This window comes from Pristis pectinata, chromosome 1, assembly GCF_009764475.1.
Source record: "Pristis pectinata isolate sPriPec2 chromosome 1, sPriPec2.1.pri, whole genome shotgun sequence".
Classification (NCBI taxonomy): domain Eukaryota; kingdom Metazoa; phylum Chordata; class Chondrichthyes; order Rhinopristiformes; family Pristidae; genus Pristis; species Pristis pectinata.
Genome location: NC_067405.1, coordinates 17,998,881 through 18,023,535, shown reverse-complemented (window position 1 = coordinate 18,023,535; position 24,655 = coordinate 17,998,881). Strand labels below are relative to the sequence as shown.

Below are 24,655 nucleotides of genomic sequence, written 5' to 3'. Positions count from 1 at the left end.
TACATTCAGCTCCCCAAATTGAGATCTGGAATTCCCTCTTGAAAACTTTTCCACCTCTCCAGCTCTCTTCTTTTCCCTTTGAAAAGCTCCCTGAAATCTCTCTAACTAAGCTTTTGGTTATCTGCCACATATTTCATGTGGCTCACTGTAAAATTTTAATGTCTCACTCCTGCTAAATAACATTGGTATTTTGCTAACTTAAAAGCCCAATATAAATATAAATTACTGCTACAAAACATTATAATCACATAAAGGAGATAGCTGTAGTGCACCATGTGAAGCACCTTGAGGTACTTTTAGTATGTGCACTTTGATACCTTCTTGAACCATTGCAATCCTTCTGGTGAAGTTACTCCTAGAAGACTGCTCAGTGGGTGAGTTCCAATATTTAGGCCAAGTAATAATTAGACCAGGTAATAATAAAGGAAGCCGACATATCTTTCCAAGCCAGAATGATATGTAACTGTGGGGAATTTGGAGTGGTAGCACTCCCATGCATCAACTTCCCCTAGTCCTACCAGATAGGAGAGGTTATAAATTTAGGTGTTGTTGCCAAAAAAGTCTTGGTGAATTATTGATGTGTGTTTTGTAAATGTTGCACATAGCATTCACACTGTCCCAACAGAGGGAATGAATGATTAGGAAAGTGGATAGAGTGCTTATCAAGAGGATGCCTTGTTTTTTTATATATATCTCAAGTTCTTTGAGTTATATTGAAACTGAATTCATCCAGGCAGGTCAAGAGTATATTTTGCAGTCCAGACTTTCCTTTTGAGAATTAAGGAAAGATTTTGGGTTGTAGAGACGTGAGCCACTCACTCCAGTATTTGAAAAGTAAAAAAAACTGCAAATGCTGGAAATCTCAAATAAAAGCAATAAATGTTCAAGATATTCAGCAATTCTGGTAAAAATCTGTAGAGTGAAACAGAGTTTAATGTTTCTGATTGCTGACCTTTCATCTCAAGTGGAAAAAGTGAGAAAACTAGTATGTTTTAAGTTACAGAGAGGGGGAGGGGTGGAGAGAACAAAGGGAATGTCCATGGTTGATGCAGGCCAAGATTGTCCAGGTGACACAATACATTGATGACCCAATTGGCACTGCTTCATACAGAACACAAAAATATACTTATTTCTACTGCCAATTTCCTCCTTGCTCCGACTTTCATATACTCCTGATCTGATGTTGCAGTTCTCTTCCCTGACTTCATACCTCCATTTCAGGGTATAGGTTAGCAACTGATATTCTTTAAAAGCCCACAGACTCCCACAGCTACATCTCATCCCACCAGGCTTCCGATAAGTCTCCATTCCATTCCCCAAGCTGGCAGTCCTCAGGATCAAATACTGAATTCGACATTTTCAGAAGATCAGCCTTACCTCTTTGTGTCACAACTGGCCAATTCTGATTTAAGGTGAGCCACCTATAAAATCAACTCTGTTTTTTTCTTTTTCCACAGGTGCTATCTGACCTGTTACATATTTCCAGCATTCTCATCTATTTCAGATTTCCAGCATCCACTTTATTCTGCATCTCACTGCTCTGCATTATTTTGTTTTGGTTGCCCAAATTCATTTCCCCCAATTTACACTCCTCCAAACAGATCAGCTTTGATTAACAAGACTTCATCACCCTCTTGTAGACAACACTAACAGCATTTGTTTTTCTTGGACAGTCTTGGTCTCCACCCTATTGCTTTCTCCACCCACCCTCCAAAACTTTAAGATATCTTTATTAGTCACATGCACATCAAAGCACACAGTGAAATGCATCTTTTGAGTATTCTGGGGACAGCCCACAAGTGTCGCCACACTTCTGGCGCCAACATAGCATGCCCACAACTTCCTAACCCGTAAACATGTTTTCTCACTTTGTCAATTCTGAGGAAAGGTTATGAACCTGAAACATTAATTTGTTTCTTTCTCTGAAGATGCTACTTGATCTGTTTTTATTTACTCAGCACAACATACCCAACCTCTGATTTTGTGCCACAATATTGTTGGTGCATTTAAATATCTGCTTATTAATGATTCCAGGACGTTATAGTGGGTGCTCCTTAATAGTAATGTTGTTGATTGTCAAGGATTGATGGTTCAGTTCTCTCGTGGAGGTGGACCATTGCACAGGTGTAGTGTGAATATTAATTGCCACTTTTATCACTCCATGTCTATATTTTGCCCAGGTTTCTCTGCATGCAGGTCGGGACTTACTCATTATCCGAGGTACCATAAATGGAAAGGAGCATTGTGCAACCATCATTAAATTCCTGTTTTGACCTGATGACCATGGGAAAATCATTGATGCAGCAGCTGAAAATGATTAAGTCTTGGACATTACCCTGAAGAAATCCTGCGGTGATGTGAAAAATCAAAAGAAATGGTAGATTTTAGAGATCTGAAATAAAAACAGAAGAATCTGGAAGCACTCAGCAGGCCAGGCAGCATCTGGAGAATGATCTTCCTGTTGGAGAACTTTTCTGAGATGGTAAGAGGAGGTATAGGTTAGGACAAGACTATTGAGCATTGAGGTGATTCTTTTGATGTGAGTGATTGAGGTACTGGTAGCAAGCACTAGCATTATCTCAGATACAGTTTAAGAATAACCCATCTGAAGTGGAATGTGAAACTTAGACTAAAAAGCAAGCTAAGCAGCAAAACACTAGACTTTCTTGAAATGTGGAGGGCCAATGCATGCAACAGGTGTGTACCCTAGAGATCAAGGGATAAAGATCCAAAGGTTATGGTGAAACTGCATGACAGTGAATGGAGAGGTGATAATACCAGAAATGTGGTTGTGGTGCAACTTGGTAATACAAAGAAAGAACTCGGAATGGAAAGAGAATATTAAAAGCATGTTTTGAAAGTCATGGGTTTGCAGTGTTGATCACTCAAGTGTCTGCCAGCAAAAGCTGTGCATTTGTTTATTCTGCTGTGGCTGCAAGCAAGTAATAGAAATATTGTTCTACAATAACAGTGGGATCCTTGGAAAGAAGGAGTCCACAACTGAAAGAGTCAGTGGAACTCACCAGGATGAGTAAAAAGCAAAGTTATGGAGCACAGTATCAAATGAGCAGAAATTCACATGATGGTGATATATTCAAAAGAAAAGGACATTCCATTTTGAGTAACTCAAGTTCAAAGTATAATTTTGACAGTGATTTGGCATTTTATGAACAATGTAAATATTCACGGAGCTCAATTCAGAAAAGGAATCTCTGATTTGTTGGGGTGATATGAGTTAGTCAGTTCTCCAGAGCATTGGGATGTCAGCTGTAGCATTACAGGAATCCACTGATAAGATGGAAGGTGTGAAGCTTGGCAGGAGGTATTGTAGCAAGGTCAGTTCAGTCAAGTCAGATAATGTTGCTACAGTGGATGAGATTTCACAAGCTTTGTGAAAGAGCCAGATGCCCACAAGACAAGAGTTATTAAGTGTGCTGAACCATGAACAAACCAAACTGGATGTCTTGAGGGATCATTGGTGGACTGTATCGCCATGAAAGTTGCAGACATCCTTAACATGTACTACCTCAATGCACTCTGTACTAACTCAATGTAACTGCACTGTGTAATGAATTGACCTGTACGATCGGTATACAAGACAAGTTTTTCACTGTACCTCAGTACAAGTGACAATAATAAACCAATATCATACTACACTAGGCCTGAACTTATTAATGCTGGCTCAATACAGTGTAGCCAAAGTGCGGCTAGAAGGGTTGAAGACGGTGATGGCTGTGTTGCACACACTGAAAACAATCCAGAGAGGGAAGGGCAGAGGCAATGATTTTCCAACCTTAAAAGAGACAACAGAGAAGAGAAAATGTTCAGTGTCCACTGGAAGCCAAGGTGGAAGCCAAGATACAGGGACGAGTCTGGAGACACAAAGATGGGGACGACCTTCAGATGATTTACTTTAGAAAATGTTAATATTGAGTTTATGATGTTTGGAAATATACTGAAAATGATGTATAGTTGTAATTACTGTGGTAGTTAATAAGTACTATTAGCCTGCATTAGGTTTTGTGTTACAGTTGATGTTCATGAAAATATGACGTATAATATATTTATGATTCACAGTTCAGGTAACAATTGTAATATGAAATGTAAAATGAGTAGGTATGAAGCTTGTACAGACTGTCCCTGGGTTAAGAACATCCGACTTATGGACCTCCCCCCCTCCCCCACATACAAATGAGCAGCATAATATTATTAAAATGCAAATGACCACATATATACACCTGTTCATTCCTATGAACAGCAGAACTAGTTTCCTCTCTCCCTTCACTTTCAGTAATTGTTCTTTCTTATAAGTCTTATGTACTTTTGATGCCATTCATTACAATACTGTGGAGGTACGGTTACCATATCGAGTGATTTTTGTGTATTTTCCAACTTATGGACAAAATCGATAGATGGACGTCTTTAAAAACAGAACCAGTTTGTTACCCAGGGATGGCCTGTAATAAATAAATTCCTTTTAGTTGTCATCTCTCATGGTTAAGGTCATCACCTCATCCAGGGTTTTCTTCTGTGACATATAAGTTTTTAATGACTCAGCTTGAAGGGATATAATTCTGGTATGTTCGATGGTATGGTTTTTGACTTGTATATTAAGACCATACCACCACATTTTGTAATTTTAATGTAAAAATGGACCTGTTCCAAATGACTAGACCAGAAAAACATGGTCATTTCCCTGACTCCTTCCACATGATCCAACCTTCGCTGTCATATCTCACCCGAATAATATGTCTAATGTTCTGTCTGAAACTCTTTTGTCCCTGTGAAATTAAAACTCCACAATAATCATTTATAACTTCCACTGTTCACTAGATGCAAATCAGAAGCGAGTTATGTGAATTATCTGTGCCTGTAATGGATACTGAAGGGATGTTCAGTTCAGCTTATTGGGTAGAGGTGTAGTTGAAAGGTCTAACGAAATGAATAAATGTAAAAATGTATAAATTTATATTTATTTAGATGTAGGAACTGTATATGCCTCTGTTAGTAATGTTAATTGCATTATTTTATATATGTAAATAGTTAATTGTTGATAAATTTAGAATGTAGGTTTGTTAATTATTTAAAAGTATCATTGTAACTTATGTGAATGCAAATATAACCTTTAAGAACTATTCGTACCAAGTAGTACAAATTTTGATAAACCGTTGTAGCAAGAATTGATATTTGAGCGTTGACTTTCTTCAGGAAGGATATATTGTTGGTAGTTTTATCTTTTGTTATCTTTCCTGTGGCATTGGTCTAACATCTCATTTCACTGCTTGGCTCAACAACAGTTTCTATCCCACTTTTCTAAGACTATTGGATGGACCTCTTGTATGGTGAACTCTTGATCTCTCAATCTACTTTGTCATGGCCCTTGCACCTTATTTGTCTACCTGCACTGTAGTTTCTCTGTAACAGTAACACAATATTCTGCATTCTGTTATTGCTTTTCCCTTTGTACTACCTCGATGTATTTATGTTTTAGAATGATCTGTAAGGATGCTCTGCCTACACAAGCTATGCAAAGGCCTTTGTCTGCACGAGTACACATATCATGCAAATACATACAAAATTCAGAACTGAAATGCAGGAATGTGTTGCACATCATAAGATGTTCTTTGAGGGCACCTCTGTGCATTAGCCAGTCAAAAAGTTGAGAGGGAAATGATAAACTCCACAATTATCAATGTTACATCACATTTTTACTTGCAGAGGAACAGGATTAGGTAATGGATTAACAACACAATCCAGCTTCTAGGCAAATTCTTTCCTCATCTTTTCTATTATTATACTCGTACTTCCAGTGATACTCTGAAATAAATCTACTACTGCATATTGGTGGAAGAGGCGCCAACAATTGCAGTAAAACTAAGCTTGGCTTTGTTCAGACAGAAGATGAGAAAAAGATTGATCCATCTCTAATGCAAAAAAAGGTTAAAGCCAACCAGAATGTTTGAACATAAAAAGGCGCAGAACTTGCAGTTACTGCGTACATACATGCATGGCATTAGGGGAGCTGATGTTAGGTGATTGGAAAGGAAATGAACACTGACAGGCGTGAAATTGGAATCAATGCAATTCCCGCAAGAAACAGTAAATGCAAGCCATTTGGAAATCTGACACAGCATCCAAAGAATAGCTAATCATAGCAACTTTAGATATAAAATTTGCACACTGCACAAATACGAAACTGATAATGTTCAATAACTCGAATCATTTTGTTGATCAAAAGATTACTTCTTCAACTGGGTTTGAAAACAAGCAAAATAAAATCTGACAGATATGTCCGTGGAAAAATTCTAGCCTTTCCCAAGAGGCTTTTTGTGTCAGTTTTAAATATGAATATTTGAAACATTTCTGATTTTGGGAAATGTTGTTTCTAGCAACTGAGAGGTGCTTTGAATTCCGAGTGGTGTTATAGAACTCTGGAGAAGGAAAACAAATCCATCTGGAAGCACTGTGATTGTTGAGTATAATTCTGAAGTGTAAACATGAAATTATTTCAGAAAGGGATTTCAGTCTGTCAGTGTAGTAGAGTCCATCCTATTTCACACTAGAAGGCAGATTCTGCAGTCCAAAAACAAACAGATGTTTAAGATTGCTGATTCACGAAATGCAACATTATTTTAGTCTGCTGTAGTTTTCTCAGTTAGCTGGAAAAAGGCATGTACCCAGCAGCAGTTGACAAACCATGTATCACTAATTGGCTGAGCACTTAGCAGTTCCAAATGATGGTGCCCTGCTGTGTGATGGTTATATTGGTTCCACTGCATCCAGAGGTACCAGGGGGAAAAAAGTCACTGTTACCATTGCTTGTTTTCCCATCCTTTCATACGAGTGTCATTGACAAAATTGGTATTTATTGCACAAGCCTAATGGCCTCAATCTGAAAGACTTCCTGGATCAATTCAGAGGGCAGTTAAGAGTCAAACACATTGGTCTGTCTGGAGTCAAAATACCCCAGATAAGGATGGCAATTTCTTTTCTCTGAAGTACATTAGTGAACCAGATAGGTTTTTCCAGGTTTAAATAAATTAGCTCTTTTTTTTGGCTCTGGGAAACTCATGTTCACAGATTATAAATCTCACATCTGGATTACTAGTCCACTAACATAACCATTATTCTATCCTATCATTGTTGTACTGAAAGCAGCAAAGGCATCTCACACACCTTCCATCGATGCTACTAAAACAAAAGTGATGCGCTGCTCAATATGACATAATCTCACTGCTTTGTGGATGGATTATTTGCTTTTAGGTACAAATCAGTAGGATCCAGTTAAGAGTAATAGGCTGGAATTCTAATCACCTGAGAGAAAATAGGCCTCAAAACACACACCAATAAAAATGCAAGGACATTCTAGTTGTATTTGAAGGCAGAATACTAGGTTAATGGCAGGAGTCTTAGCAGTGTGGAGGAACAGAGGGATCTTGGGCTGCACGTCCATAGGTCCCTCAAGGTTGCCACACAGGTTGATAAAGTTGTTAAGAAGGTGTATGGTGTGTTGGTCGTATGGTGTGTGTTAGTTAGGGTATTGAGTTCAAGAGCCACGAGGTAATGTTGCAGCTCTATAAAACTCTGGTTAGATCACTCTTGGAGTATTGTGTTCAGTTCTAGTCGCCTCAATAGAGGAAGGATGTGGAAGCTTTAGAGATGGTGCAGAGGAGATTTACCAGGATGCTGCCTGGATTGGAGAGCACATATTATGTTGAGTGAGCTCGGGCTTTTCTCTTTGGAGAGAAGGAGGATGAGAGGTGACTTGATAGAGGTGTACAAGATGATAAGAGGCATAGATCGAGTGGATAGTCAGAGACTTTTTCCCAGGGCGACAATGGCTAACATGAGGGGCATAGTTTTAAGGTGATTGGAGGAAGGTATAGTGGGAGATGTCAGAGGCAAATTTTTTTTTACACACGGAGAGTGGTGGGTGCGTGGAACGCACTGCCGGTGGAGGTGGTGGAGGCAGATACATTAAGGACATTTAAGAGATAGGCACATGGATGATAGAAAAATGGAAGGCTATGTGGGAGGGAAGGGTTAGATAGATATTAAACCAGGGTAAAATGTTGGCACAACATTGTGGGCCGAAGAGCCTGTACTGTGCTGTAATGTTCTCCCTGGATTTAAAGGAATAATTCACTTTTAAGATATAGCTGACAACAGCAGGGCTGGCGTTTGCCTCTGAGGAGCTAATGTGCTGTTGTCTTCTTGAACCACTGCAATCTGTGTGCCCTCATAATTTTTTAAGTATATTTTCAAGATTTTTAACATATTTTGTTGAAAATTTATGCATGTCTGTTAAACTGGCTTAACACACTGTGGTATCAATATCCCTCCATTCTGTGATTAAGGTAGGCTTATTTCCTGAAAACAAAAAAGGAAAACGCAGAACATAGAACAGTACAGCACAGGAAGAGGCCCTTTGGCCCATTGCTGTCTGTGCTGACCATGACACCAATCCAAACTAATCCCATTTGCCTGCATGTTGTCTATATCCTTTCATTCTCTGCTTGTTCATGTGCCTGTCTAAATGCCTCTTAAATGTTGCTATGGAGAAATAACATGGTATGAGACTTTATTGACCCTGTGTACTTAATTAACACTGTGGGATATCCCATCAGTTCAGACAGAGCCTTAAATCTGAAACAGGACACCATGGATTTTATGGGAATAAGGTGTCAGAACACCTGCCACTTACAAAATGGTTGGTTTTAAGAGTTAGTGAAGAAGATCAGTGATGTGGAAGGTCACCTGGTTAAAACAGCAGCCAAAAATCACCCCTGCCTGTCACACCTATGGAAAAGGCCCATTTTCCTTCTGCAATTCTGTGTATTCCAATGGGGATTCCTAAACAGGAGGGGGATTAGTGGGAAGTTTTAGACTTGTCTTGGCTGCAAACATTTGGCTTCAACATCAGGTGTGGCTAAGTTGGCAACACTCTATCCTTGGAGTCAGAAAGTTGGGGGTTCAGGTCCTATAGGCTCAACAAAGAAAGTGAACAAAATTAAAAATGTATTCCAAAAGGGAATTCGCTTTCCCACATTCTGCTCTGTATTTTGTTTGCTGCATTAATGTGGAGAGATGAAATATTGATCCAAAATGGGGAAAGAATTGGATGTTTTCATCCAAACAAAAACATTTAGATTTGCAATTAAAGCTCAGTTAGACCAATAGTGGGTGTTTTGTCAGTCCACATCAAACACAGTTATGCTTTAATGGTTAGACTGGGTTGAGGAATGCTGCCTGAGGTGGTATTATGATTCTGTTGTTCTTAACTGTTCTGTAGTGCTGGGAAGCAGCAACGTATCATCTACCTCAAAACATTTTTCCACAGACTCTCTCTCAGTTCGGTGCACCAAATCAAAATGGAATTTCAGTACCAATAGCTACCAGTCAATTACTGCATTTAAATCATACTTTGGGCAGATCATCAACATGCAGAGTCATGTAAATTGAAATGGCATTAGGAAGTGTGGTCAATGAACAGCCAGGTCTCAAACAGGCAAATAAGAAGAGATTAACACAAAAGCAAACGAGTGGTATGTTCTGGCTGAAATCAAAACTGAGTTCTGCTGAGCAGTCACATCCAAAATGTTAATAATTCTCTTTGAACCAACTGCTTTAATTTCAGAATTCATGTATTTGTGGGCATTCCTATTGATTCTTGCATTGTTTAATCCTAAAAAGTCATACATTAGCTGGAATATATTTTTAAAAAGATAATTAAATTAAACAATTGCATTGGGCAAATATTTGCTTCACTTTAATAATATTCCAAGATACAATGGCCAAAAGGTATTTCAGAGCATATGAAAGATTAAAATTGAAATGATGTTGCATGTTAACTTTCCTACAGGAAATCAAATAAGTTCAAGTCATACCTATACTGGACCGTGTGTTGGACCGTTCCATTATTGTCCTCTTGCTGGGATTATTTAGAACCGATCTCTTGGCTAGGGATATGTCTGCTGTCACCCGTGTAATTGATATCCTATAACAAAACAAAACACAAGCAATACCCGTTCAGCCTGTTCTTCAACATTTCTGCCAGCTATAATGTGATCCCACCACCAGCCACATCTTCCCCTCACCACCCTTTTCACAAGATCACAAGACAGAGGAGAAAAAGTAGGCCATTTGGCCCATTGAGCCTGCTCTGCCACTTCACCATGAGCTAAACTATTCTCCCATCTAGCCCCAATTCCCGGCCTTTTCCCCATATCGTTTGATACCCTGACTAATTCGATACCTATCAATCTCTTCCTTAAACACCCCCAATGATCAAGTCTCCACAGCTGTATGTGGCAAAGAATTCCATAAATATGAGACCCTCTGGCTAAAGAAATTTCTCCTCATCTCTGCTTTAAATAGGCACCCTCTAATTCTAAAACTGTGCCCTCTTGTCCTGGACTCACCCACCAAGGGAAACAACTTAGCCACATCTACTCTGTCCAATCCTTTCAACATTCGGAATGTTTCTATGAGGTCCCCTCTCATTCTTCTATACTCTAATAAATACAGTCCAAGAGCTGACAAACGCTCCTCGTATGTAAGCCCTTGCATTCCGGGAATCATCCTCGTAAATCTTCTCTGAACCCTCTCTTCGTGACTCCCTGGTTCACTCATCCCTCCCCAGGCACTCTCCCTTACATCTGTCAGAGGCGCAACACCTGTCCCTACACTTCCTCCCTCACCACTGGCCACATCCCTCAACGTTGCTTCCAGGTGAGGCAGAGATTCAGATGCATCTCCTCCAACCTTGTCTGATAAGATAAGATATCTTTATTAGTCACATGTACATGGAAACACACGGTGAAATGTACAAGCACAGACTAGGCGACTGCTTTGCTGAGCACCTACGCTCTGTCTGCCATGGCCTTCTAGAGCCCCTGCTTGCCAGCCATTTTAATTCCCCTACCCATTCCCACAGCGACCTGTCTGTCCTCAGCCTTTTCCACTGCTAGGGTGAGGCTAAACTCAAACTAGAGGAACAGCACCTCATTTTACGCCTGGGTAGTCTACAACCCCACAGCATGAACATTGAATTCTCCAATTCCAGGTAACCTGCTACCCCTCTTTCCTTTTCTCTCTCTTCCTGATCTACTCAGTTCCTCCTACACCCACCACCCCCCCCCCCCCAGCCCCCTATCATCCTGTTTCTTTCCCTCCTCCACCCACTCCTTTTGCCCATCACCCACACACTCCTCGCACTGGGTCGTCTCCCTCCTACTGCTCGCATCTCCCTTACTTGGTTCCATGCTCCATTTTCCTTTCCTATCAGATTCCATCATCTGCAGCCCTTTGTTGCCTCCGCCTATCACCTCCCAGCCTCTGTACTATTTCCACTCTTCCCTCCTCTATCTGCCTATCACTGCTCCTCACCTAGATCTACCTATCACTGGCCAGCTCTTGCCCCCCACTTCCCCGCACCTCTTTATACCCTTCTACATCCCTTCAATCTTTCAGCCCAAATGAAGGGTCTCGAGAAAACATCAACTGCCCATTTCCCTCCACAAATGCTGCTTGACCCACCGAGTTCCTCGAGCAGTTTGTTTTTCTCTCCAGATTCCAGCATCTGCAGTCTCTTGTGTCTCCTGTTCAGTCAGGCAGTTAATTTACTAACCCTGGTTATGAGTTGCCATAGGCAATTAATTCATCTATCAGTCCTCTGGCATAATAAGCAGCAAGTTAGAATGAGCTAAAGCATAGAATATTTGCTCTTCTATGTACTAGTTAGGGTCCCTTAATTTCCCATTCTCTTTCAGATGCCTGCTAATCAGTGATGTATTTTTATTTAAAAATGTGCATTTTATGAAGGAGAGTGTTCTATGCAATTTTGCAAATACAGAATATTCTGTAACGAAAACATTGGATAGTGGAGAGAAAACTGCCATTCCTCGAGAAAGAATTCAATGATATTTTCTAAAAGACACCGTGCAAATTTAAGATCAGCTTTTTGATGACACAATGTCAAATCGCAAGGTCTGGAAAATAAATGTGGGCAAGGATTCTGCTTACCTTCCATCAAATCGGTGCTTTAGGAAATCAAAGAGCGCTTTTTGCATCATGTCTGTCACCTGCGCAGGAAAAGATGGGAAGGGAAGTATACAGAGAAATGAAAATTCCATGAAATAAAATGGAGAATTCCTATACTTCTATTTGCAACTGTCTTAAAGCATAACTAACATTATAGTAACAAAGTAAACTGATGGAAACATGGGAGTAAATTGGTTAACCATAAACCTGGATTACTTTTTTTTTATTCATTGATGAGGGGATGAGGGTATTGTTGGCAAGGCCCAAATTTATTGTTCATCCATAAATGCCCTTGAGAAGGTGGAGATGAGGTGCTTTCGTGAAGCAATTCAATCCATTCAAAGGTACTTCCATTTGTGGTTGGGAAGGGTGTTCCAATATTTAAGCCCATTAATGTTGAAGGAACAACAATACATTTCAAAGTTGAGTGTGCATGTTATTTGAGGAGGGGTATGCAAGTGATGTTCCAATTGCCTGTCATTTTCCTCCTCCTACAATGGATTTGAGGTGTCATCGAAAAAGGCTTCACGAGTTCTTGCAGATTATTTGTACGTAGTACACACTGCAGCCATGTGCACTGGTGATGAGGAAGTGAATGTTTATATCAGTAGACTGGCTGCATTGCCTTGGGCATTGATGAATTTCTTGAGAGTTGCTGGAGCTCCAGTCATAAACAAAATACAAGTAAAGATACTTCTACCACAATTATGATTTGTAGGTAGGAATCAAGGGATGAATCACTTGCCACAGGAAACCCATCCTCTAAGCTACCTTATTGCCGCAGTGTTTATTGGCAGTATCAGTGAAGACTGGAGTCAAACAAGGCTGCTTCATTGCCCCAACACTTCTCTCAATCTTTCTCGTCATAATGTTGCTCCTCACCTTCAACAAACTTCCCACAGGAGCACCGTTGATCTTCAGAACTAATGGGAAACTGTCCCATGACCATTCAGAGTGGAGAAGGAACATTTGGGAATCAAAAATCTTAAGGCCATGCAACAGGCACACATAGAAGTCCTATACAAGTAGTAGAAGGAGCACATCACCTGCCCTCTGCATCAGCCATCTCCTGCCCCATCTGTGGAAGAGTCTACAATTCCTACACTGGCCTCATTAGCCATAGCAACATTATGAAATCAGAGCAGAAGCAAGTCATTCTCAATCCGGAGGAACTGCCAAAGAAGAAGGTTTATTGATGGCTTCAGTTAAGTTTCTAGTCTTGGAAGCTCCTAATATGTTGTCGGTATGGAACACAGTAATAGGAATCCCCATGGAAATGCAGTCATTTTCTTTTTGTAGATAGCCAACGTCTGCACATATTAATGGACTGATTTTTTTAAAATTCCTATGTACATTTTTGGTGTGCTTTTTGCTATTGCTCCAGGGTAAATGTAGAATTTGAGCTACTGTGTGGTTCTAACAACTGGCTCTGCAATGGTATAAAATAGTCATCTCCTTCCTGCATGGCTCTTCTTACTGCCCTATGTAAAATGTTCCTTTGGATCACATAATCAAATAATTAAAATCATTAAAAATGTTGTCAAATGATATATCTTTATAATCTGTGCATGCAACTCTTTAAACACTTTTCTCCCTTTCTACTTAAGATTAAAGCTGCTGAGATACTGTTAATGGAAACCGGGAGATTGTTACATGTTACTCCATCTGGACCACATTGACCTTTCATCTCTCCATGGAGTCACTTATCAGGCTAAATGGGACATTTTAACAACTGGAACCGGATCCTTCCAAAGGTTAACTCTGGAAACACTGAGTCTAAAAAAAAATGTGAGAAATCAAAATTCAGGTTTTTAAGAAATTAAAATACCTGTATTGGCGTTGAGCTTACAGCACACGACAGGCCATTCCACCCAAACGATTCTTGTTGGCGGTTATGTTCCACAGTGTCTTCCTCCCATTCTTAATATCTAACCCTATCAATCGTATCCTCCTATTCCTATTGACATGGAAGGCCATTCAGCCCACTGAGTCTATGCAGGCTCACAAAGCAATACCATTCACCCACCATTTTCCCTGTAACTTACGCTCTCCACATTCCCATCAACTCTCACAGACTCTACCATCTACCTGTACACCAGGGACAACTTGCAAAGACCCACCCACATATCGTTGGAATGTGGGGTGAAAATCAGAACACACAGGAGAAACCCATGCAAACTCTACACAGACAGCACCAGAGATTAGGATTGAACCCAGGTCACTGGCACTGTGAGGAAACAGTTCTACTAGCTGTGTCACTTTGCTCTCCAGTGTGCAGTGTGCACTTCTCATGAATCACTCACTGCTGAAGCAGCTTCCATTTTCCAACCACTCTCTTGGCAGTTCAGTTTCTCCTAAATTCTTTATTGATTTATTCATGACTATCTAGTACTTAATAGCCTCCAGTTCTAGAAGCCCTTACTCCTACCACTGATAAAATTGTTCCATTTCTCTAATAAACCATAGCTCTGGAACAATAGGGCAAATCATCCGTCCAAGTGCTTTTAGCCTTCAATTAGTCCAACTTTACTCTTGTACAACAATTTCATTACATCCACAACCAGTGAATGGAGAATAGTTTAAAAAACACCTTGTACATGAAAGGACTATAATGAATAGGTTAAGAGCAAGTCAGATATATTTGAGCTTTCATTAAATTACATTCTGTATAAGAGTTACAATAGATCAAAGAAATGACTTTGCAGATGATACAGGGGGCAGGGGTGGGGGCCTTTTAAAATAATTATACACGATATAAAAACATACAAAAATAGGAGCAGGAATAAGCCACTAGGTTCCTCAAACCTGCTCCACCATTCAATATGATCATGGGTCATTTGCAGCAGGCATTATCTGTTCTTCTTTGCCAGTTTCCCCAAAGTTTTCAGTTCCATGATCTTTCTTGAGCGGACTTGGGAAGAAAACAAGGGATTTGGAGAAAGGGCAGAGAGATAGAGTTGAGGCAGAAGGTCGGCAAAAATCTTATGAAATGGCTCAAGGATCCATGTGGCATATTCCTGCTTTGATTTTTTTAATATATTCTTATCTGTTACCAGCCAAAGCTTCAAATTGCACCTCTGGCATGCAATCTCAGAATGAAATCTAAAATGGACTGCCCTTCTGACACTAAATGTCGAAAAACCATGTTAGATTCAATGTGAAATGAGCGGAAACAAATAAAAGGGGTCAGGCCACTGTAATTTGTGTTAAATGTCAATAACATAGCAAAGCATTAAAGGGTCAGAATGACCTGAAGGCACATTTACAAATTAGTACTGTTCAAACCGTCACTTGTAATTACCAATGAAATGTGAACCTGTTTGTTATCCCAAAGTGGCCCAAATTGGCACTCTTTCAGATACATCTACAAATAGTGGACTTTGGCTCGGTTCAAATTATTTTAATTTCTGCAGGGTAATTAAAAAAAAAACACAATGACCTGTGCATGTAAATTAGTGTTACTAATAGAACATTTATTCTTATTGGATGCGACAGCACATCGTCTGACTGATACAAACCCATGAAACTTTACTGTGTAGGGGTGGAACTGCGGCACAACAATTAGCACTGATATCTTCCTGCTCCAGGGACCGGATCCAGTTTCTGAGGCCACATTCCCCTCCCCAGCCATGTTCCCAGTCCAGAGAAACACAGTGTTCCTTTTCTATTTTTTGCCTGTCCAAGAAAATAACAAGCAGAAGGTGGCTATTTGGCACCTTCTTCCTATTTTACCATTCAGTAGATCATGGCTGATCTCTTCACCCTAATGCACTTAAATGCACTGTCCATATCCCTTGATTCCCTTAATATCTGAATCCATCAAGTGATCAGGAAGTCAAGTGGAATGTTGGCCTTTATTGCTATAACCTTACAAGGCATAGGTGATGCTGCACCTGCAGTATTGCACACAGTTTTGGGCTCCCTGTTTAAGGACTGATATACTAGGATTGAGGGCAGTGAAGAGAAGGTTCACTGGGTTGATTCTTGGAATGAAGTTGATGCACGAGAAAAGGGTAAGCAGGTTGAGCCGACATACTCACTGGAGTTTAGAAGGGTGTGAGGTGATCTTACCAGAAGGGCAGGGCAGGTTGGGAAAGCAGTCAATGAAGACACACACAATTCTGAGCTGTACAGTAGAAGGGAGGTCTTACCAACCCTTTTTAAAACACTGGTTTGGCCTCAGCTGGAGTAATGTGTTTGGTTCTGGTCACACCATTACAGGAAGGGTGTGAAAGCATTAGAGAAGGTCGAGAAATGATTCATGAGAATGTAAACTATAGACCCTTCATTGCACAAACCAAAGATCGATTAGAAAGGCTGTGACTTCTTCAGAGAAGAGAAGGTTGAAGAGAGATCAGACAGAAATGTATAAAATGATGACGGGATAGTGGGAAGCTGTTCCCATTGGCAGAGAGGTCAAGGACTAGAGTTCACAGGTATAAAATGAAGAGGAAGAGAATTCAGAGTGATGTAAGGAGAACTTTTTATGCAGTTTGTAGCTTGGATTGTGCTTGTAGATATAGTGGAGGCAGATTCTATTCTGGCCTTCAAGAAGGAATTGAATAAATATATAGTGAGGAAAAGTTTGCAAGGAAACAGGCAAGGGGCTGGGGTGGTGTATGGAACCAATGAGATGTTATGGTAGAAAAGTGGCACAGATGAGGTGGGCTGATTGTCCTCCTGTGCCATAACCGTTCAATTGATATCTTTTTCATATATCCCAAGGCAATAGATAATTTTCATTGGAAATATTGGAGACGGACTGTATCCTCACAGGGATTGCAATTCACGCTGCTTTAGGTCTAGATCCTAATGGGGTTACAATGCTCAAACTGCAAAACATCACCTTTACATAACTTAGAATGGGTAGCTGATTGAGTTTTTTCCCCCTTTATGTTATCACTCAAAATTACCCACCACATGTTTGAGTAAGCAAAAAAAAATTCAACCAGACATTCCATTTATAATTAGTGTTAAGTAACCCACACTGTAAATGCACCATATGGAGACCAAAGCTGACAAGATGGGCTCTGACATGTCTTCGCCTCCAAACCATTGATAATCTCAAAGATCAATAAAGGCTATGTCTGTGAGAAACTACGAGCCACTGTCAACAGGACACCACTTGCTTAATTAAGAACCAATGATTTTGGGAGATGGGGATTATATTAATGAGTGAAAATGTTGTGAAAAGTCACTTTGATCTATTGTAGCTTGATGTTTTACCCCCATTTATCAAAACCTTATTTATTCATCACTGCTATGGTGAAAACCAGAAGCATTGGGTTGAAATTATTCCCTGTGACATTTGTAATGACCAAATTACAGCATTGGTGTGAAATTAATCTTGCAATATTTTAACACTGTGATTAACCTTTTAGTTTAAAAGGATTCACAGATTATTTTGATGGAATCATGTGATCAATTTTACCTTTAAATCAGGAAGATGAGATGGCAGGGGTCCAGGGAATTCCAAATGAAAATTCCACATCCCCATCCACTTAAAACATTGATTATTTCATAGTTACTGGAATATTTAACTCAGATATTCTCTCCCCGCACATGCTGTCTGACCTACTGGGTATTTCCAATGTTCACTTTTATTTAAGATTTCTAGCAGTTGCAATGTTTGGAATCTCACAATTCCAGTTTTTTTACCCCCTTTTTCCTCTCTCTTTACTTGTCTCCTCCTCCCTATATTTCCTTCAGACAGATCAGCTGTCACCACAGTGTCTCAGTCTGCACTACCCTGTCTGTGTCATTCAGTCTCTCTTGATTCCTATCCTATACCCTTTGTTCTCTCCATCCCTTCCTCCTTTGCAATTTAAAACATCATTGATTTGTAACTTTTCCTAGTTCTGATAAATGGCCATCAACCTCAAATAAAAGCTGTTTCTCTCTCTCTCTCTCTCTCACAGATGCTGCCTGACCTACCAAATATTTTCTGTTTTTATTAAAACAGTTATTGACTAATTAAGGTGAGAATTCCCAACATCACCATGTATTTGCCATAAGCAGCATTTTTCATCACTTTTCCAGGGAACTTACAGCAATAAAACTTCTAAGAAAGTTCCAGTCGAAATTCTCCTGTGTGATATCGTTGACTGAATCAGTTACTAATTAAAAGTTAATTGAGCTAACCTTGACAGCTGTCAGTCAGTTTATAATTTAGCAGATTATGCAGTTAACCCCACTCTTCAGATTTCAGTGCATAATCCAGGTTGTAGTTCAGAGGAGTACAGGCAGAAATACAGTAGCAGAGGTGCTGTATTTCAAACAAGGCATTTAACCTTTGTCCTATCTACCTTCTCAGGTGCATATCCAAAGCCCATGACTCTACTTGGAAGAGCAGAGGTGGTTTATTTGATCAATTAACCTTTAATCACAGTGCTGTTGGTGGTATCTTACTGTGGCAAAATGGCTGCTGTATTTCCCATATTACAATAAGCACATTTGAAAAAGTAGCCTGAAAAGCACTTTGGGATCACCTAAGGTCATAAAAGACACAGCACAAATGCAAGCCTCTCTTGCTTCATGCACTGAACTGAAATTTAATATTGACTAAGACAACCATATTAGATGATACATTTTCAAAAAAATGTCACTGGTGAGATGCACAATATTAATCTTCAAACTCACTTGTCAACATTAAAGTCTCAGAATTAATTGCTTCCCATATCTCCCTTATTAGAGCCAATTTAAAGGACACAATCATTAACCATAAATAATCACAGACAAAAACCATGCAAATAACATTATCGTGCCAGATCCAAAGACCCATTGAATGTCAATTCAAATGAAAATCTATAATTTATCTCTCTACATGAAATTTTATCTTAGCTTTCCAAAGTGAGCTTCAGCCAGTGACTCCCTGGAGGAAGTTATTATTTCTGTAGCTTGTAATTCAAACTCAGGTCACTTGAAAGCATGTGTGTCCCTTTGAACAACAATCAAATTACTAATATCATACCCAGCAGCTGGGTCCAAGTGCTTCCCTGGAGTCACAGACTTTCTCTGAGCTTCAGCTAATGGATCCTTCGAGACCAAGCTACTCAGCCTTAATTTCTCACTGTGTAGACAATACTCCCATTCATCTTTCTCAGACTGAAAGTGGGTGCCCTTATTTATCTCTGTGTTAATCTCGATCCATAACAGTTTATCCCCAATCACTGAATCTAAAACTGCAATCTATATATGACTTCTGACCATCCAAGTGGACCATAAAGCTAAATACTTAGAAATTCCTGCTTTAGAAGACAATGGATATGGCTATGTTATTCTATTAATTTAATCAAAAGTTAGTCCATCTAGATGCATATCCAAAATCCATCTTTTCATTATCATAAAAAGATATTGCTTCAAAAGTTTTTTTTCAAATTGCTTAGAGAGGAAGGTTTGAATGTTCTTTAGCAAAATTTGCTTAAGGAAGAAAGACTTACTGCAACGTACAAGCAAGCTACTTGGTCTTGCTACACTCATGTGGCCATTCAAAATGCCTTCTGTATACAAGATACAACCAATAGGCAATAGCAACTTAGAATTCCACAGAACTAAAGAGCTCTTCTACAGTGTAACTTCACAAGACTGGAGAGGTCTGGAGGGTTATGGACTGGGTGCAGGTAAATGGGACTAGCAGAATAACATTTCGGCACAGACTAGAAGGGCCGAATGGCCTGTTTTCTGTGCTGTAGTGTTCTATGGTTCTAATATTTTTGATAAATTCCATGTTTAATACATTAAACAAACATAGAAATGTGATCAGATTTAGAATTTCTCCTCTGCTAAGTGTCTCAATATCATTAGCCCAAGACTCTGGATTACCACTCTAGTATGTTAAGCACTGTACCAATGAACCCAACTTCATGGGTACACCAAATATGCCGCCATGAGTACATCAAATTGGCTAGATGTTCCTAAATAGAAAAAAAATCAAAATTAAGTTGAAGTGATTCTAATCCATTCAAATACAACATTTTTGAATTAGTTGAACCCAATTTGTGAATGGATTTAAATTGCCCATTTCAAATAGACCATCAATTTTAATCCAGGCTACTCAGCATTAATTTCTCACTGTATAGACAATACTCTGATTCATCTTTCTCAGACTGAAAGTGGGTGCCCTTGTTTATCTCTGTGTTAATCTCGATCCATAACAGTTTATCCTGGAATGTCACAAGATAAAGCAATAATTTGCACTACTGACAGACATATGAGAATGTAACAAATGTTGTTGCAAAAGTTATCGACTGCACAAATTTACATAAAACAAAACTTAAGAAAAGTATAATCCAACTTTACCTCATAACCTTTCAATGAAGGGCCCACCAACACAACTGGCCTCATGGATGGCACCACATCATAAGGAGGAATGTGTTCAGTCTGCATTAATTAGAAACAATAACGAAGTATGAGGATACTTATTAAGTCCTTATTGAAAGTAAACTATTGTCTCATTTTATTGGCAACATTATTGCAGAGGGAGGTACCTGCACTGTGTGTATGTTCCCCTCAACATTAGAATAGGTCTAGTTGAGAAGACTAATCTTTCCAATGTAGCTCCACTACTGATTGTGGCACACCTGTAGCGTGAAATCCAGCAGAGTTTCCTCATCGAATGCATTCAAACCTGAATAGTTTGAATATTCACAGAAGAGTCTTTCATGTTGTTGCTAGAGTGTTCCTTGGGTTCATGAAGGATCTTATTTTAAAAAGGAGACTTTACAGAAATTCTCCTTTATACCAGCGGTTTTCTAAGTGGGGGCCGTGACTCTTGTGACTTTAAAAAGTAGGTCACCAGCTGTGCTCTTAAACATGGTCTGCAGACTGGACAGTGATATTATTGGTTCACTTGGTTGAATCATTTGGTTAAAGTGAGTATCCTGAAAAAAGCTTGAAAGTCACCGTTCTAGACAATAGATGCCACTTCAAGTCCTAGCCTCAGGTTCAAGTGCAAAATAACTGACCGCTACATTGAATGCACAGTATTGTTTCCACCTGAATATGGCCCAAATTGGCACTCAATATGCATACACTTAAGCCATGTAGGAGGTGTGAAAAAGATCATATTGTTTAGAACATCCTGTAGTCATCCAGAGTGACTGCCTGCAACTGGAGTTGATGAACTGCTTATATAAGTTTAAGTCTAATAATTATTTGGGCCACATTTTGGGAAATCGGTCTGTGGCTGACTCAGCATGCATCTTAGGTGGTTGCTGTCACCTTGAACAGGCACAATGCAGTCAAAATCAATACCAATGAACCAGGAGACACCCAAGTTGTAAGTCTGAAGTTATTTTTTACTATCTGTCTAGCTATTTCTACCATGGTATCATCATCCAACTCTGTCTCTGTCTCAAATCAGCCATGCCTTTGTTAACTCAAGACTCAACTATTGAGATGTACTCCTGGTTGCCTTCTCTCACTATACCCCCTGTAATTTTGGGATTGTTAACTTCTACAAAGGGCCATTCACTTATCATCTCTCTGCTATTTAACCAACATTAGCTCCCAATTGAGCAATGCCTTAATTTTAAAACTGTTTTCCTTGTTTTCAAAAAACCTCCATGACCTGGCCCTTTTGCATCTTCAGTTCTGTAATGCTTCAAGATGTCTGTGATCCTTCAGTTCTGACTTCTTGAACATTCCTGAATTTAATTCCTCTACAATTGGCAGCCATACCTTCAACTGCCTAGGCTGTATGATCTTGAAATCCCTCCCTGAACATCTCTGCTTCTTTACTTCTTTAAGCTAGTTAACATCTACCTCTTTGACCAAGGTTCTATTCCTCAAATTCCTTGGTGTAAATTTTGTTTGACTATAACACCTTGCCATATTCTTTGCTGTGTTAAAGAAATTGATGTTATTGTTGTTATTAACAGAGTCAGGAGGCATCCTTTGTGCCTTAGTGAAGCTGTAATTTTTCTTAATAATTGTGTGTCTGGTATTTCGAGTAAAATTTAAGATTGAAAAGTCAAACATTTTCACTTAATATGAATCATTAGATTCTCCAAATACTGAAAGGCCGGTTGGATAAAAATAATTAATCTCCCATTGTACTTAGCTAATAAAATCATATGGCTGGAAATATATGACAGGTTTGGAAACTGCTCTCATTTCTCAATGTGTTGTTGCTTGATAACCTGTGAATTTAACTAAGTTGTAGAACTTAGCAATATTATTTATTCCGTAATTTACATTTATTAAATTACCACACTGCTTGTCAAATGAATGTTAATTACTAAGTTTTGCTAAAAATGAATTCCACAGACTGACTAGGTAAAAACAAAAATCTGAGAATTTTACTATAATATTTGGCAAACCTATGTGTTTCTTGTATTTACTTTGTAAACATAAAAGAAAATAACAGGAATTGGAATTAATTTATTATTTTCAAGTGTACAAGAGCACCCGGAGGAAACCCATGCAGTCACGAGGAGAACATACAAACTCCTTACAGACAGCGACTGGAATTGAAACCGCCAACGATTCAGGTTCAATTCCGGCTGCTGACTGTAAGGAGTTTGTACGTTCTCCCCATGACTGCGTGGGTTTCCTCTGGGTGCTCCAGTTTCCTCCCACATTCCAAAGATGTATGGTTTGGAAGTTGTGGGCATGCTAGGTTGGCGCCGGAAACGTGATGACGCTTGTGGGCTGCCCCCAGAACATTCTATGCAAAAGATACATTTCACTGTCTGTTTCAATGCACATGTGACTAATAAAGAAATCTTATCTAACTTGTTTTGCATACCATTCATACAGATCAATTCATTTCACACTGCATCGAGATAGTACATGGAAATGGAAGCAGGAGTAAACATACAACCCCTCATGCCTGCTCTGCCATTTGGTAAGATCATGATTGAATTTTTACCTCAGTGCCAATTTCCAGCACTAACCCCATATCCCTTGATTCCCTTAATATCCAAAAACCACCAATCTCTGATTTGTTTCAGACACAGGGTTGGACATAAACTCTGCTAGAATTTCTCACTACTCCACATCTTCTAGCACAATGCTGCAGTAATCTGTCGAGTCAATGCAATGTCAGACACTTCAAAAGTGAGAGTAACCGTGAGACTAAAGGACTGGTTTTCTAAATGTCTGCCTCCAGCACTGAGGCTTCACTTCGAGAAGTGTTCTTTGGAAAATTACACGCACCCCTCTTGCAACCTTCCACCAGCTCATTTTTATTTAAAAAAGCTCATTTGTCAAAACACAATTGGCTAATTGGCCATCTGGATATGCAGCTGTGGAAGAACAGTTTTGGGGAAGATTAATCTTTCAAATCAAAACAAAAAGAGAAATTCCATTTACGGGAACTGGAAATGTCAGAACAATCTTTTGGTTCTCTATCCCAGAACAGCCCCTTGTATGTTTTTAATCTATATCCTTATTTCCCAATCTCTGATGTTCCAAGTATCCCTCGCCCTTTTAATTACCTCAACTAATTTGTATCTATGGCCCTCTTAGATAGTTCGTTCTGATAGATACAAATCTCTGATATAAACATTGTTTTCTGGGTTGCTTTCAATTTGGAGAAGCTCACTTGGCAGTGAGTAGGGCAACCAAGTGGGAAGAGGAATCCTCCAGAATGCTCAAGGAAGTTTAGGCTCCTCTTTTCTGGTCTACTAAACTCCTTGAAGACAAGACTCACCAAAACCTACTTCACTGAAGCTCCCCCCAGCCCTGCCAGGACGTTCATCCCCAGCATGAGTAGTAATTCCTAGTTAATGCCTAATGAACGGCAAAGGTTTATTCAGTCCTCTAATCTGTGGTTACATCATTTCACTCTGACTCTGTTAGTAGGCTTTTACAAAAATGGGTAAAAGCAAAACATCAAAAGAAACCAACGGGTTCTATGAAATTGTTGGTGTACAAAATAAACCAAACCATTCATTTTGATGAGTTCATGCACTGACACTGTACCATATATCTCCTTATTCAATGTTTACAACCTAAGAGAGTACAATACACATTCATCACCCTTTATTTTCATGGATTTATAATCTGTGCAACACAGATTCACCTTTTTATTCCATTTCAATAGGTTTACAGTATGCTACTATGCAACACTTTTATTTTTAAAACAATATTTCTGGGCTTTACAGTCTGTTACTGCACAACATGTTCACTTTGCTTTTTTATTTCAATGGTTATTTTATTTTAAGGGTTTACAATCTGATACTGCGCAACACATATTCAGTTCCATTCATTTCAAGGGTTTTGTTATCTCGATAATGTGCAACACAATTCAGCTCTATTTATTTAAACTGTTTTTCACCCCTCTTTATTCAAGGAATTTATGACCAAATACAGTATAATGCACATTCAACTCGCTTTATTCATAAGTTTTACATTCTCATACAGTACTGAAATGTCTTCATAAAGGCTTTAATATACAGTACTGCAAAGGTAATCATCTATTTGCATGGCAACATGCTTAAATTATTTACATTTTTGGACATAAACTGATGGTGTTGGCTGAATATTCCAGACTGTGATGATGCATTATTGTAAAGCAGACAAATCATATAACTCTCCTGTCCAAAATGAATACATGGTTGGAGAGTGAGAAAGCATCATGTCCTTGCTTACACTACACTGCTACCATTTT

At 39.2% G+C, this 24,655-nt stretch overlaps 1 protein-coding gene across 3 annotated transcripts in view; it reads right to left on the bottom strand.

The window, feature by feature from the left end:
- cacnb4a (calcium channel, voltage-dependent, beta 4a subunit) overlaps nt 1–24,655 on the bottom strand; it is a 273,005-nt gene that overhangs the window by 25,074 nt on the left and 223,276 nt on the right. For all 3 annotated transcript variants that reach the window (XM_052011408.1, XM_052011418.1, XM_052011428.1), the window contains 3 exons: nt 20,341–20,421; nt 12,025–12,083; nt 9,888–9,997 (listed from right to left, as the gene is read on the bottom strand). In XM_052011408.1, coding sequence (XP_051867368.1) covers nt 9,888–9,997; nt 12,025–12,083; nt 20,341–20,421 — 250 coding nt within the window. The remainder of the gene's footprint in view (nt 1–9,887; nt 9,998–12,024; nt 12,084–20,340; nt 20,422–24,655) is intronic.